At 40.2% G+C, this 15,254-nt stretch overlaps 1 protein-coding gene across 9 annotated transcripts in view; it reads left to right on the top strand.

Annotated features, from left to right (window-relative positions):
* USH1C (USH1 protein network component harmonin) overlaps positions 1–15,254 on the top strand; it is a 126,833-nt gene that overhangs the window by 50,072 nt on the left and 61,507 nt on the right. For 4 of the 9 annotated variants that reach the window (XM_043517603.1, XM_043517600.1, XM_038405414.2 and 1 more), the window contains exons 14-15: positions 4,412–4,536; positions 9,840–9,916. In XM_043517603.1, coding sequence (XP_043373538.1) covers positions 4,412–4,536; positions 9,840–9,916 — 202 coding nt within the window. Of the gene's footprint in view, positions 1–4,411; positions 4,537–9,839; positions 9,917–10,038; positions 10,503–15,254 lie in introns of those variants that run through there. The other 5 variants (XM_043517601.1, XM_038405416.2, XM_043517604.1 and 2 more) reach the window with 4 other exon arrangements.

Consider the following 15,254-nt stretch of genomic DNA (forward strand, 5'->3'; position numbering starts at 1 on the left):
TATGTATCAAGTCAGAGGTAGAGTAGGTTTTATGACATAGGAATTCCTGACTACGAGCTTCAGGCTCAATCCATTAGAACGTGCTGCTTTCCTGTGTTAATAGCTTGAGTAGCCTTTTACCCTTTTAAAGACTTAAGACCCTTTTCCCTGAAACTCTTTCCTTAAAATTGCTGCAGTTATCTGGTTCTGCTGCCTAAATTATTGTGAAGCTGATGTATCGTCATACCTGAAGTTCTTTAAGTAATCTCAGTAGCTTTATTTCAGCACTTCACAAATGCAACATCAGCAAGTGGAGTTTGCAGCTTACAAGCTCTGCTATCATTAGTGTTCATTCACATGACAGGTAACATTTTCAAAAGCACCTAAGTGATTTATGATATGTCTACAGAGCATTTTGGAGAGAGCCTCCCAGCCCAGGTCAACAGACTGGGGCGAGCCAGGCTTGCACAAGGGCTCTAAAAATAGCTGTATAGACAGCGCTCTGAAGTTGCAACTTACACTGGAGCTCAGGCTCTGAACTTATGCTCCCAAGTCACCTGGGTGCTTTAGAGCATGTTACCCACAATAACTATTTCAGGTCACGTGGCTGGTTTCAGTGAAGAGTTTCAAAGGCTTCAGCAAGCAGTGCCACCAATACTCTCACTTCAATGGGGTGGTACTTTGAAAATCTCTTATCAATCCTTGTATTCTAAACATGAATACAGGTCTTTGCCTTAGCATCTCTCTGTAGCCTGCAACCTTTCATGGCAGAGCAAAATCTATTTAACAAAAATCTGTAACTGTACAGAATGAGTTATGCCCTGTAGTTTGCAATTTCCTTTCAGGAACTAGGAAGATGGACCCTCCAAGGAAACTGTTGGCTCTGTGTCATATGTTAGTGGTACTATTTTATGAATCACCCTTCTGGCCCTATTGGCATATTGTTTTAATATTAAAGTCTACTCTGCTAGCAATTACATTAACCAGAACATGCAGGGCTACCTTTAAGTTATTGGTCTTGACCCTGTTGCTACCAAATAATTTAATTACTAGACTAACCTCCTCTGATGTATATTCAGTAGAGTCCTCTGCCTATGTGTGGGCCTTTTTAAAATCTTTTTTTCAGTCTTTTAACTAACTCCAAACATTGTTTATTTGTCATGTAATGCAAATAGCAGCGGCTAGATGAGATCCAAATGCAAAGTCCATAAATTAGGGATATCATGTGGATCTGTGATACTGGAGAATTTTGCTACCATAAACCAGTGAATTACACTGTGACATGCCACAGCTGAAAATATATCTTTTACGTCACTGAGAGCTGTGCTTTATGGTACAAAATTCATCAACGGCAGAAATGCTGCAATATATTATTGGATTGTGGGTCACTTGTGATTGCAGCAATCTTTAACAGGTTAAGAGAAATGGGAAGAAACATTATATACAGTTATTTCTTCACACATTTTTATTTTACTATCTATTTTTATTTATTAGCACAATGGCCAAGAGTGTGTTTGGCATGTTTCCATACAGGTAAAACATAATCTCCGTCTCCGTGGTTTTACAATCTGATTGCAGATGTGAACAGAGCTGATAAAACAGTAGAGAGCCGGAGGATGGAAAGAGTTAAATCAAGAGGATTAGAGGGTTACTCAGCTAAAGCTATGGACAACATGGTGGAGCAAAAATTGTTTTAATAAATATAAGGACAGTGGAATCCTTATGATTCATTTCTTGTAATTGCCATGGAGGATGTGGCTCCTGAGGAAGGATATGTCAAATATATTGTACAGACTCTGCAGTTTCAGTCAAACATTGTTTATTTGTCATGTAATGCTAGTATCAGCAACAGTAGGGGCTATACTGTGTTAAATTCTCCATCATCAATCTAGATGTTTTTGACTCTAGGCATCGAATACATGACTAGGTTGGTCCTGATCCTAGTTCAGGTCAGTAGGCAGCCTACCCCACACACCTGATGTAAATTCCCATTTATCTCTCCAACCGCTGTTTTACTGCCATTGTTCACACACTTTTGTGTTGAGCTGGATTTCCATTTTTGGAAGAATATCTGCTTGTCATAAATAACCCCTCAAACCTTGACATTTAACCATATTGCGTTCCTGCTTCTTTTTATTGTATAGGTTTTTTGTAGAGCAAGTGGGGGGATGGTTATGTGTATATCACCTTGGACTTTTGTTGTTGTACGTTATAAGTAATCTCCACGGGGGTGGGGATCCAAGGATTTTAAATAGGGTTTTTCCAAAGGGCATTAAAGAGTTAGGCACCCAACTCCCACTGAAGGTTAATGAAACATGGGATCCTAAGTCCCATTTGTGCCAATATTCCCCCTACCTCTCCCAGATCTCCTTATTTCTGATCATGGTGTGATGGGTCCCCCCTGGGTGCCACCCGGAATTAGGGTACTACTGAGCCTTCTGACCTATCAGCCTGGGCTCCCTCTCACACTGTGCTGTTGTGACAAGTTGCAAAGCTCTCCAGCCTGCACTTTGACCAGCATTCACACAGGTAGGGACACATCCAGCTGCAGTTACATGCAGGCTCTCTAACCACCAGCCTCTGATCCCAGAGCAGTACCATCCTGCCCTGGTCAAATCTGGCCAGTATATGGGTTTAACATCCAGTCCGCCTCTCCTTCAATGTGAAGAGGACCATGCACACGTGTGGTAACCAAGCTAAGATTTCCCCCAGACACCGTAGTCAAATGCACACTGGTTTGGATTAAAACATAAAATAAGTGTATTAACTACAAAAGGATAGATTATAAGCGATAGCAAACTGATCAAAGCAGATAACCTAGTAAATAAACAAAACCACAACATACTAGAGCATAACACACTAGAGAGGTAGGATGTGAATTAGCAAATTCTCACCCTGAGTGATAAACAGGCTGGCACATTCTTAAGGCACAAGCTGCCCTGGCTCTGTAGCTTGAGTTGCCCAGGTTTTCATGCATAAGCTAGAAATCTCTTTAGCTTGGGACGATCAATTTCTGCCTGTTCAGTCCTTGCCGCTCAGGTGTTTCCAGGTGTGTTGTTGTAGGGAGAGTGAGGTCCCATCATGATGTCATTTCCCCCTTTTATATCTTCTTTCCACTTGCTGGAAAGGTCTTTTGCTGTGACCTGGGTCAAACAGTTCCCATGGTGTAGTGTTATCTCTGAGAGCTTTCTGTTGTACACCATTCCTGGGGTAATCCTTGTGCTTGTTTTTTTTTTTTTTCTTCAATAAGCCACTAACATTGTTTGGCCTTTTTACTGTTGTACCTGAAAGGCTGCTTGTGGGTGTTTTCAACCTCACAACATGTTTCAGTAACACACAAACAGCCAAACTTCATAACTTCGCATACAACAATAGCACATACAATACAATGAGATATTAATGTCTAGCAGATCAAGACTTTTAGAATGATATCTTATAAGGCATTCTTTGTACAAAACCTATCCTAATTACATGACAGTGGTGAATATTGTGCTGCCAAGAATCACATACGGATTCTTTTTAACTCGTTTCCTCATTTTTCTGAACTCTCCCTTTCTAGAGTGTCACAGTTTTCGTTTTTGGTGGAAGTCCTTCTCCAGACATGTTGAATTTAATTATACAATGGTGTCACTGTTTAGTTATCTCAGCTATAGTTATTTCTTGAGCTAACTCGGGTCCGGGTACAGCTACTTTTTTTGTGTGCTCTAGGACTAGCTATTCCAAGAAGCAATAATTTAAATGGAAATAAATCATGTAGAAATAAGGCACTCATTTTTAACAGTGAGGACAGGTAAACATTGGAATAACCTACCTAGGGATGTAATGGAATCTCTGTCACTTTTTTTTTTAAAGTCTGTTTTTAAGTCACGACAGGTTGTCTTTCTAAAAGATATGCTATAGCTCAGACAGAAGTTACGGCCTTGATGTAGAAATTATTGGGTGAGGTAAGTTCCCTGTTCTGGTTTATTCGGACAGGCAGACGAGATGATCATAATAATCCCTTCGGGTCTTAAAAATCATTGATTCTACAAGGTGCTCAGAATTGGTTTCTCCAAACCTTACCCTAGTGTGCAATTCGACCAGTTTATATATGGGTCTGTCATGCTTGTATAAAGGCAGTGACTTTCATTTTGCATGAGTTACCTCCGTATCTCATTAGTATTGAAACACAATAAAGAATATATTATCATTAGAAAACAAACAAGAAGTGTTTGCTTATTATTTCAGTGTGTTTTCTGTTCAGCTAAATGCATTAGTTGGACCAGAAGTAAAATAGCAGCCATTTCTATATGTTTAAAATTTTGGGTTTTTAGCTGAGTTGGAAGGAAATGGTTTTGTATTTCAAATTAAGAAAAATAAATAATTTGTAGTCTACAAAGTTATATTTTTAAATGAGAATTTCAAGTAATACTTTTCTTCTATATTTATTTAGGATAACAGCAGAGGAAGAGAAATTTAAAAAGGAATGGGAAGAAGATTGGAGGCCTAAAGAGCCACCTAAGCCTGTAAAAACTGTAACTGCAGACGTCCATCCAGCCCCTACTCCTAAACACAGAAGTAAGTGACTGACTGGTTCCATCCTAGTCAGTGGGGGAAACAGTTGTGTTTGAGGAACAATATTATGACTTGGCAATAGTCATGGATATGGCGTGTTTTCACCAGCTCAAATCTAACCCATGTCAGCCATGACTAAAACGCAACACCTGATGGCTGTTTGGAGGTCTATGAGAGATGAGTTTAGTTGTCTCCATCCAGTTCCTACTTAGACATCTGTCACAAAAACTCACTGCCACACTAACTGTCAGCCGTATTCACAGTCTCAGCCAAAAAATGTGTTGACATGGAGACTGAACTTCCTACCATGATGATGAGCCCTCTAGGTGTATTTTACTGTTGTCCAGCCTGTTTCTATTCAGAGAGTCTCAGTCTCCAGAGAAGTCAAATTGCGCATTTCATGTGCACTAAAAGCAAGATTTCATTGAGCTGTTCTCAATCAGAGTTGCTGTGTGCTCACTCTGAACACTTTTGAAAGTCTAGCTACTTCATTTAGGTGCCTAAAAAAGCTCAGCTCCCATTTGAAAATCTACCCAAAATTCTTATATACCGTGTGTGTGTGTGTGAGAGAGATATGGAAATATGTTGCATTCATAGTCTTATTTTAATCTCTTTGCATAAAATGTCAGTGCATAATGGATTACAGAATTTACTGGTATTTTGCTACTTGGGTCCCATTTCAAAGTTTTTCTGATCTCTTACTTTAAATGAGTGTTGAGCTGTCTGTATTCAGTAGATAATCAGAAAAATGCCACGGGTGTCTTGGTTTCATTTCCCTATTTGGCATCTTTGACTTGGGAGAGATCTTGAAAGATGGAGGGATAGGATGCAGAGAAATAATGCTGTACTTACAGCTGGAGACACAGTGGCTTGGTGCTCTGGCTTTATTATTGGGAGAAAAGGGGAGGGTGTTTGCTTTATTTTTAAAGGAGAAATCTATATAGAACTTCCTGCTTTTGGTAAAGAGGGACTGAGCTACCTCTAGGGCTGAGGGCAACATGCAGATTTCAGCTCATCTGAGCTTTACCAACAGAGACATGTGGATCACCGTGGTCCAAGTCCACATGAAGTATCTGGTTTATGTAAACCACTGCCAACCCTTCCCCTCTCCCTCAACTAGGACCCCAGACTCCTTACTTTGTAAGTCTTTGGAGGATGTGGGGATGGCTGCCTGGTGTCCTGTAAACTCCTTCCTGCTACTTATCTCTGAGAGAGTGATTATCCATTTTCCAGCACCTTCAGGTGATGCCTGGTAGGAAGATAATAAATGAACACCTTGACCCCATCCAGGCCCATGTGAGGCTGCTTGCCTCCTGACCTGTATGCTGACTCTGACATGGTTCCCAGCCCAGCATAGCACCATTTGCAGAGTCCTGGGAAAGGGCATACTGCCTACCATTGTACATAGAGCACTGAATTAGTTATAGAGCTTTGTTCAGCTTCAGTGGTGCAAACCTCCCAAGAATTTACCTCCAAACTGAAAGGTCACACAAGTTGGTTGTACATGTATGGGATGATAACTTGGTGCCATTAATGTGCATGACATCCCTGGTAACTACCAATTCTTCCACGTGGATTATATTGCACATTTTATATCTAGGCGAGGATTTCTATGTGGCTAACTGGAGAGGACAGATAAGGACTCCTACAAAGAGTGGCAATAATAATATGAGACGACAGGTTCATGCCAGTGATATGTTAAGGCTATCCCTCAAAACTTCTTTAACACCAGTCTGCAGAGTGCTTCCAGGTGATTCACAGATAGTTTCCATCTTGACCTGCATAGAAAGGGAATGCCAACTCACCAACAGCACCCTCATCCCTCTCTGCCCAGACCTGGCAGAGCCCCCTCCAGGCATATGAGCTTTGTGCTAGGGGACTGGGAGAGGGAGGAGACTGAGTGAGCCAGGGCAGGACCAAAGGAATGCATATTCTTTCCACCCCTACCTCCAGTCCACCCTTGTCGACCTTACCTGGAGCTGCATTATCTTTTCTGCATAAGGAACGCCACCAAGTACCAAAGGTGATGCATGGTCCCCAATCCTTGCAGATTCCTAGGGATCTGTTTGAGGATGGATCCTGGACCCTTTTCTGCAGGAGGAGATAAGCGCCATTCGCCTTATGGGAATGTTGTAAGGGAAATCTTCATGAGATTTCCAAGCATAAATTCTCCTCCTGCTGTTTTCCACATGGGATTGTGAAGGGGTTGGCTCTCCACAAGTGCACATCCTTGTGTCTGGGAATTAGCTTTCATACCATCTGTGCCTCTTCCATCAGTTGCGCATGCCCTGGCCCATCTCTCTCTGAGACTTGGGTGCTTCCTCTTCGAGTTGGCCCTCTGGCCAGGTCACTATATGGTCTCCCTCCTTTCAATAAAAAAAAGTCTCACTGGACTAACTGTCCACATGCTGTCTTAGGCAGTCTTCTATTCCAAGTCTATCCTCCAATGCCACTTTCCCAGTGGCTGGTAGGGGAACCTGAGCCCACTCATTACTCCAAATTCCAGCCCATGGACCCTGTGACTAGCAACCTCAGTCTGCCCAATATGACCTGTTGCTTTTTCCCTGGACTCCTTCCTGCCACACCTCTCTCTTGGTTTACCACCAGAGCTTCCATCACGCCCTATAGCTGCTTCATCCCTCTAGGCCACTTGTAAGACTCGCAAGTCCAGGGCAGGAGCCCAAGACTTGATCTCCTCCTTGTCCCTGGCCAATTCCCTTTCCCTCTAGGGAATGACTATAGACCCTTTCCCATGCTCACTTCCTGGCTTTATATTCCCCTTGGAATTCCTCCTCCCAGCTGGGCTTCATCTGCCAGATGGAGCATATAAGGTTAATGGGCCCCTCCTGACTCACAGTAACGCACTCGGGGCTAGTGTGGAGTTGACATCTCATCACAAGGATGGATGATCTGGTCGCTAATTACATTATATTTAACAGCTCACTCCTCTGCTGTTACTTAATGCATTTCAATGTAATTAAGAATGTGGGTCTTTAGTGTCCTACGGAAACCAAAATGGAGTGAATTGCAGAAGTAAAAGAGAAATACCAGCCATGTCAACTAAAGCCTGAGAGTCCTGAAAACTCAGTGACACACTAGGACACTTCAAAAATGCATGTGCCTTCACTGAACCTGCAAAAGCTCACACTTGCATGTTGATAGTTATTTGTGCATGCAAATGGGCTAACGATGATTACTATGGCGAGACAATGTGGGGTAATGGGTAGAACACTGGACTGGGCATCTATTCCCAGCTCTGCCACTGGCCAGCTGGGGTGATCTTAGACTAGTCATTGCAGCTCTGTGCCTCAGTTTCCTCATCTTTAAATGGATATAACGATCTCCTTCTGTAAAGTGTTTTGAGATGAAGAGCACTATATATGAGCTAGGTATTAGTGCTATTATTTATTGTTATTACTGTATTGCATGTGCAAATATGGGTCTTCTTGTGTTTAATGAATGATCATTCTTGGGGGCACACTCATCATGTCCCCTGTTTAAACATTTGTCCCCTAAATAAATAAAGGGATCTGGTGGCTACTGTGACACACTTGTGCAAATATGCAGGACAGGCTCTAGCAAATATTTATTTCTTTAGAAATTATAACAAAACTCTGAAAAATGCCCCAGTCTCCTGTACAAGCTTGTAAATTACACTGTAAACACCTTTTAAGGGCAGCAATAAACCTCTGAGCAAGCAGATCTTTTTTAAAAAATCTACAATATTCCTACACTGCTTGACAAACCAAGTACAGATCAGTTTGAAATTTTCAACTTCATGAAATACAGATAGAATCTCAGGGATCATTTAATTTCTCCAATAGTTGTAAAAAAATCTGTTCTTAGCAAATTGTTCCCTTCAGTTTTTATACTTTACTGAAACCTGTTCTGAGTTTTATAGAAAGCATGACTTACATTTTCATTTTTCATGTGAAGAATGACTTTTGGAACTCAGGGTTTTGACTGCTATGCTGACTGTTTGCAGTGGGCATTCTGATGATTTTGCAAGTGGCATGAAAAATGAGACTGAAAAAGGAGGATTGAGCTCAGGCTTTTCTGTGGTAAGGCTCTGATAAAGCAAAGCACTTAAGAATTGGCTTACCTTTAAGCATGTGAGCAGATCTACTTAGTCAGTTCTCAGTGGGATCATTCACATGGTTACATTTATGCATGCTCATAAGTGTGTACTGATTTGGGGCCTAAGAGCTTTTTCTGGCACATATAGCAAGTACATTAATATCTTATGTGGATCCGACACTAGAAGGAGACAAACACATCTCCTACCGTGGATTCCATAAGGCTTAGACACATGTGTTCTTCACTTTTCAGTTGTCTAATCCATTCACACTGTGGTGTCCTTCTCCCAGGCCCCCACCCTCAGCTTTTCTGCTCCCATTCCATCCTTTCCCCCTCTCTTATTCCTCACTCCTCCTTTTCCCTCCCCAAAAAATAATTTGTGCAAATTTTGTAGTCCTTACTAAGACAAAACTCCCTTGAAGTCAGAGGGCATTTTGCCTCAGTAGGATTTATCACAGGGAGCAGATCTGTTCAGTAAGAAGGTGCTGTTTGTACGCTCTAACTTTTCATAGAAGTGCCCATTAACTGTAAGCCTGGCTGCTGGACTGAGCTTTTAACAGTTAATTAGGATGGCTTGAAGCTTAACTTCTAGATAAAAGGTTAAATCAGGAACTGTTGGTTAAACTAGATGCTTTGAAGCACTGTTATGCACAACAGGAAGTAGGAAAGTAGTTCTGATAAGACCCTAGGCTAGAGCTCAGGTGATCTTTGTTCAATTCCTGACTCTGCCCCAGTATTCCTACATGATCTTGGGCAAGTTGCTTAAACTTTCTGTGCCACAGTTCCCCAATCATAAAATGAAGGTGATGATATTTTCTTTCTCCCACTGTTCATTTCTCTTGTCTATTTGCATTGGAAGCTCTTTAGCACAGGGATTTGTTCTTACTGTGTTTGTGCAGTGCCTCTCGCAGAGGGGCCACAATCTAGGGGCTACTCATAGTATAAGGGAAAGAGGTGGCATTTCTCTCTGAAGTTAGACCCCAGATAACTGTTGATGGTCAAACTTCAGAGTAGCCACCAGGTTCCTCACCCAGCCTAGCTACAGTGCATTGCAGGCCATGCTGGCTGTATGAAGACCTTACTTTCTTCAGGGTAAACCAGGAATTGATTATACCTTGTTTTTTTTCATGATATTACAGATCTCAGTGCGGTTCCCTTTTTACCTTGTGGAAACCTCAGTTACCCTATCACTTCTATCTCCTCATTTCCTTCCTCCTTTGTTTCTTTAGTAGATTTAAAGGGAGTTGCGCATGACCAACTTGCAGCAGATGACATGGATGGAGTCATCACGAAGCAGAACAAACAGGTTTGCTCTTCAGCCTTGGCTTCCTATCCTGATTCAGATTCTTCCTATATTTCGTTTCCTACTGACAGTCAGTCTTGACACTGGAGTGAACACTTTCTATTCTTGCTCTTTTCAATTGCTAGGGCAGGACCCACAGTCCATTGGATGGTAAACGCTAGCAAAATTACAGAGCTCAGAATGTGTATCGCTGCTATTGTGCTCTAGAGACACCTGAAATGAATACAAACGCTGTCAGTAAATATAAAAAAGTGGATGCTATTAATTAAGCTTTGGATCATCAGCAGATTTATATATAATAATAGAGTTACTGAATGTCCAGTGTGTTACCCAACAGTATGGTTTTAAACTTTATGAACTTGGCTTTAAGAAAATCTTTTTCTTTCCCCCAGAACAAAAATATTTCATATGGGGAATGAAAGGTTTTGTTGTTTCCCTAAATGTTGTGCACAAGCTTGGATGTTTTTGAATCATTTACTTGATTTCATTCTATATGTTATTGCTAACCAAATTGTTACAATTAATATAAAGCAATAGGCATGATAATGTGCATCTAACAATAAAGAGAATCACTGTCAGGTTTTGTATAGATGCTGACTGTTGCATCAGTTTCGTTTCACATAAAAAGTGTATCAATAAGGTAAGATGCTGCTTTTTGATCAAATCTGATAAAGGAACTGTCATTTAACACCATCATTTAATACAATACAATGCTCCAGACATTTAATACCATTATTATTTTGCCTTCAAATAGCTTTTAACCTGTTACATATGGGCATGGGTTGATCTAAACCAGTTCTGGACTTTTCTCCATCAAATATTTTTCCTTTGCTTTTTTTATAGCTTTTGGGTGGTTTTATCGATATGAAGGGAAATTTCCCACAATTCGCAAGGTACAAAGTGTGTGGAGATATAAATGAAAATTTGCTGTGGGTTTTGCATTTGAAATTACTCCTTTCTCTCCTCTGTATTTTTTTTTAAATAAATTGTACAGCCATGTACATTTATTTCTAAGTGTGGCAATACGTGACCGACTGTCTTACTTCATATGGATTCAGTATATTCAAATGCTTCCTCCTTTAACATGTGCATGTGCAAGCAAGTTTCTTTGGAATGCAGCTAGGGGGCTGATCTTTGAAGTACGGAGTGCTCTCAACTCCCACTGATTGCAATGGGAATTGATACCTAGACATACCTTTCAAGAGGTGCTCAACACATTGGAAGACTGGACAAATGGGGTGCTCCCCTTTGCAAATCTTATGTTCCCCACAAGCCTTTAAAATAGTGCTTAAAAGGAAGATTTTCAGAGGCAAAAAATAAATGGGAATCGAGTGCCTAGATCCATTTGTGCCTTTGGAAATTTACCAGTAAGTGGGAGCTTACGTGGTGAATAGAGCTTTAAACAGAAATGAATTTGACTCATAATGGAAGAAAAAATCAAAACATACTTTTAAAATTTGCTAAACACGGTAGTATGTTATAAGTATCCTCTCTAAAGCATGCAGTAGTGTTTCAGATAATATTCTAGTCCTGTTGGTACATTCTCCTTCTTTTCCTTCTCGGTATCTTTTGACACTATTATGAACATTGTATTACTACCAGGTTGATGATCAAAACCAATTAGGGACTTAAAGGTGGAACCATCTTAGAGCCAGAGCCAGATCCTGCATTGCTTCTACATCAATTCATTTAGAGTTTTGGGTGTGCAAGTAAATCAGGATCACAGCCTGGACTTTTCAGCTATATCTACCATAGTCACCATTTAAAAGGTCATCTTTTACCATAAGCCACAATTATTTCAGTATGCATAGGATAGGAAATGTCTGTAACATCTCAGATATCACTTTGTGCTGTTGGTTAACATTGACATGTCAGTGCTGACCACCATGTGGACTCAGAACTGTATCTCATATTCTAGCCAACATCAATTCAGAAGGTTATATGGCAGAAAAACATAAGGTGTGCTGTAAAAGTGCAAATTGGTTTTACTGTCCAAATTATTCTGTATGATTATATGCTTTGCACCTCTATATGTTTAGAAGTTCTCAAAGCACTTGGAAAATATTAAAGGGCTAATCTACCCACTATTGAAATCTACGCACGCTATAGACTAAAATCTTGAAAAAATGTATTTTTAATCTAAACTATTTTTATTTTGTGTGTTTTTTTAAAATGTTTCAGCCCACACAAAAACAACAAACCAATGTTTGTAAAAGAAGTTCAATTCCTATTAAAGATATTTTTAGTACAGAGCAAATTGCAAACAGTGAATTCTGAAACCATTAAATATGATCTATGGAAGGGATGTCTCAGGCTCTGTAGAGTTTGACTTGAGCTATGGTAGTGCATTCAGCTAAGATTAATGGGAACATATTGCTATTCTTTAGCACTAGTATGGTACAGAGAGCTCAGTGTGAGTCTTCATCTCCAGCTATAAAATGTTAACATCTATCATATGAGCCATGCTATATTTACCATTCTTTGTAAAGAATGAAGTAATGTCCCCAGTGAATGGTGTAAAGAGTAACTAGCTCTAAACAAAACATGAAAATATTTGTAATACAAACTAAACCTCATGGCTAAAACACAGGCATTAGAAATTAGGTGTTTGATGCGACTAAATCATTTTCACAACATAGTCATTGTGCCTGTTAGGGTTAATCTTTGCAACAATAGCCAAATTACTTGTGAAGCAAATACCATACAACCTCACTGATCGCAGCAGTGGAAAGTTCTAATCGCTTCCACATCAGGGCAGGTCTTTTTTTACCAGCAAGAAGAATGCCTGTCTATTTTTTTAAATCCTCCCAATGGTTATTGCCTAGATTAGGGGTGTGAGCTGCTACATGTCACTCCAGTACTGCAGAGCTGATAAATTAATCCTGTTATGCAGAGAATATTGTAGCATGATTGTCACTGTGCCTTGGGTTCCCCAAGCCACAGCAAAGAGCTATTGGCTGAAAAGAGGAACAGCTCATGCTTCTTCCCTGTGCTGTGTCTCCTCCAACAACCAAGCCTGGAGAACAGCCTCTCACTGCACCTGGCAGTCTTTAAGAAACCAGCCAGCTCCTCTTCACTGTGCAGCTTTGGGCATGGGGAAACTGGAGGGTGGAGGCTATCCTCCTGCACTACTAGTTGGCCTCAGGGAACCCAACTGATGGCCACTGTAATCAGGAGAGCAGGTTTTCTTTCTCTAACAACAAAAGCATGGACTTCAAAGTCTCTATTCAGAAGTTTCAAGGGCCTTTAGTTGCACTGTTTTAAAGCCCCTCCCCCTCCGCCCCCAAAATGATCAGACATGTAACTCTTATGATTGCTTTGAGCAGTGTTAGCACATCTTTAAATAGCCAGTGCATGTGAGAACATTTAATCCAGTAGCTGCCATGAATGCCCATCTACCATCCCTAAGATCCAGACACACCACCTCCTTAGTACACCGCACTGATCTAAGCCTTTTCTTTGCAATGGTTGGCACTGTCTTTCCTAATGCATGGTATGCGGTGTTTTGGATGTGTGACGCAACGAAGGCTTTTTATAGGTTAAAAGGAAGGGTTCAGTCCTACATGTTAATACATGAGCACTTATGTGAAAGCCATCATGCAATTAATGACAAACAGAAGGGTGAGAAATGACAACATTATGGTAAACTATTTATGAATATCATAACTCTTACTAGAGAAAAAAAGTATATACCAATGTTGCATGATCCATAAGTGACGCATTGGCCTTCTGTTTGCCTTCTGAATAAGAATGAATTTCACCCAATATGATGGGGACTGGTTTTTAGAATTGTTTTAAAAACAGCCACCGCACTTATGCACACATACAGAAAGTGGCTAATTTTCCAAGACTGGTTTTCATGTATCTAAAGGCTCAATCGAGCTCCGAGTTTTGCAGTGTTCTAAGCCGTTGTAAAGTACACACACTACTATTTTGTGAAATAAAAAAACCTCCCAGAAAGGGAAAGAGAGAAAGAAGTTGAAGAGTGACAGTCTGCGTGAACAGAAAAAGTGTAAAAAGGAACTGGAATTTGAGCAAAAACTTGCCAAAGAAAAAGAAGGGATGTTGGAAAAAGAAAAACAGCTGAAAATTAACCGGCTTGTACAAGAGGTATGTTGTGATAAGTGTTGGACTATATTTCTTTATGATTTTATTATTTCCTCCTATTTTATCCTGCTTTCTTTCTGCAGGCAAAACTCTGGTGCTCAGGGGTGTCTGCGACCCAGTTCAGCAAGGTATTTGAGCATGTATCTAACTGAAAACATGTGTAATCTCATTGACTTAAAAGGTACCTTATAGTACTTCAAGTACCTTGCTGAGGTGGGCCCTTGCCTTGTCTGCAGATAGTGGTATCTCATGGGTTATTTAAAATAACAAATTACAGATCTTGTTCAGTATACTTGGCAACAGGTAAAGAATAATAAGCTTATGTTGAGATCAGTGCCCACTTTTTTCCTTAGCTTGCTTTTTTGGTAATAAAAATCTGAATATCTGTAAAAATGAAAAGCAGGAATTCAGTGCAAGACAAACATAGAAAATAAAGAACTATTAAAAATCAGAAGCAATACGACCTGAGCAAATGAAGAAAATGTTTAAATTGAGGTAACAAAGCGTAGTACTATCTTGGATGTAAATTTAAAGGGAGGACTGAGATCTTTTCAAACAAGGCGTGCACTTAAAATAGATAAGAGAAATTATAGCAAACTGGAATAAAAGGAAATGGGGGTAAAGTAGAATATGGTGTGGGTTTGTTGGTATTTTGTAGAAAGTTTATTAAATCTTTCTATGTCAAAAAGACAGTGGGCCAAATTATCTGCTAGTATAATGCTGTTGGTTTCAGTAGAGATAGGTTAGCAGGGAGTTTATTCCAATGTGTTAAATACTTTAAAAACACAGGATAGCAAAATATTCTGTTGCTAAAGGATGACAGAGAACCCTATCCTGAGCTTTCTTATTCACAAGAGCAGTTCTTCCTCAGATGGGTAGTTCTATCAGTTTAAAGACTACAGTACTCTCACATGAGATATTTAGGGGTTTTCAAGGACAGGCCTAATGGAAGGCAGTGAAACAGAAAGTGACTCACAAGAGCATAATTGTTTTTTGCAGAAAGTGTTTTAAAGTCAAATACATTTTGTATCTTCTAATCTTGTGTGTGGTGTAAACCCATTAATCTTTTTTTATACCATGGTGATATGACTAAGGTATCTGAGACAGAGCGAGAAGATCTGGAGGAATCAGAAAAGGTTCAGCACTGGGTGGAAAGACTTTGTCAGACACGGTTAGAACAAATCTCCTCTGTGGAGAATGATTCTCCTGAGGTAAAAGAAAGTTCTTGCTTATC

This window comes from Dermochelys coriacea, chromosome 6 (assembly GCF_009764565.3).
Source record: "Dermochelys coriacea isolate rDerCor1 chromosome 6, rDerCor1.pri.v4, whole genome shotgun sequence".
NCBI lineage: Eukaryota > Metazoa > Chordata > Testudines > Dermochelyidae > Dermochelys > Dermochelys coriacea.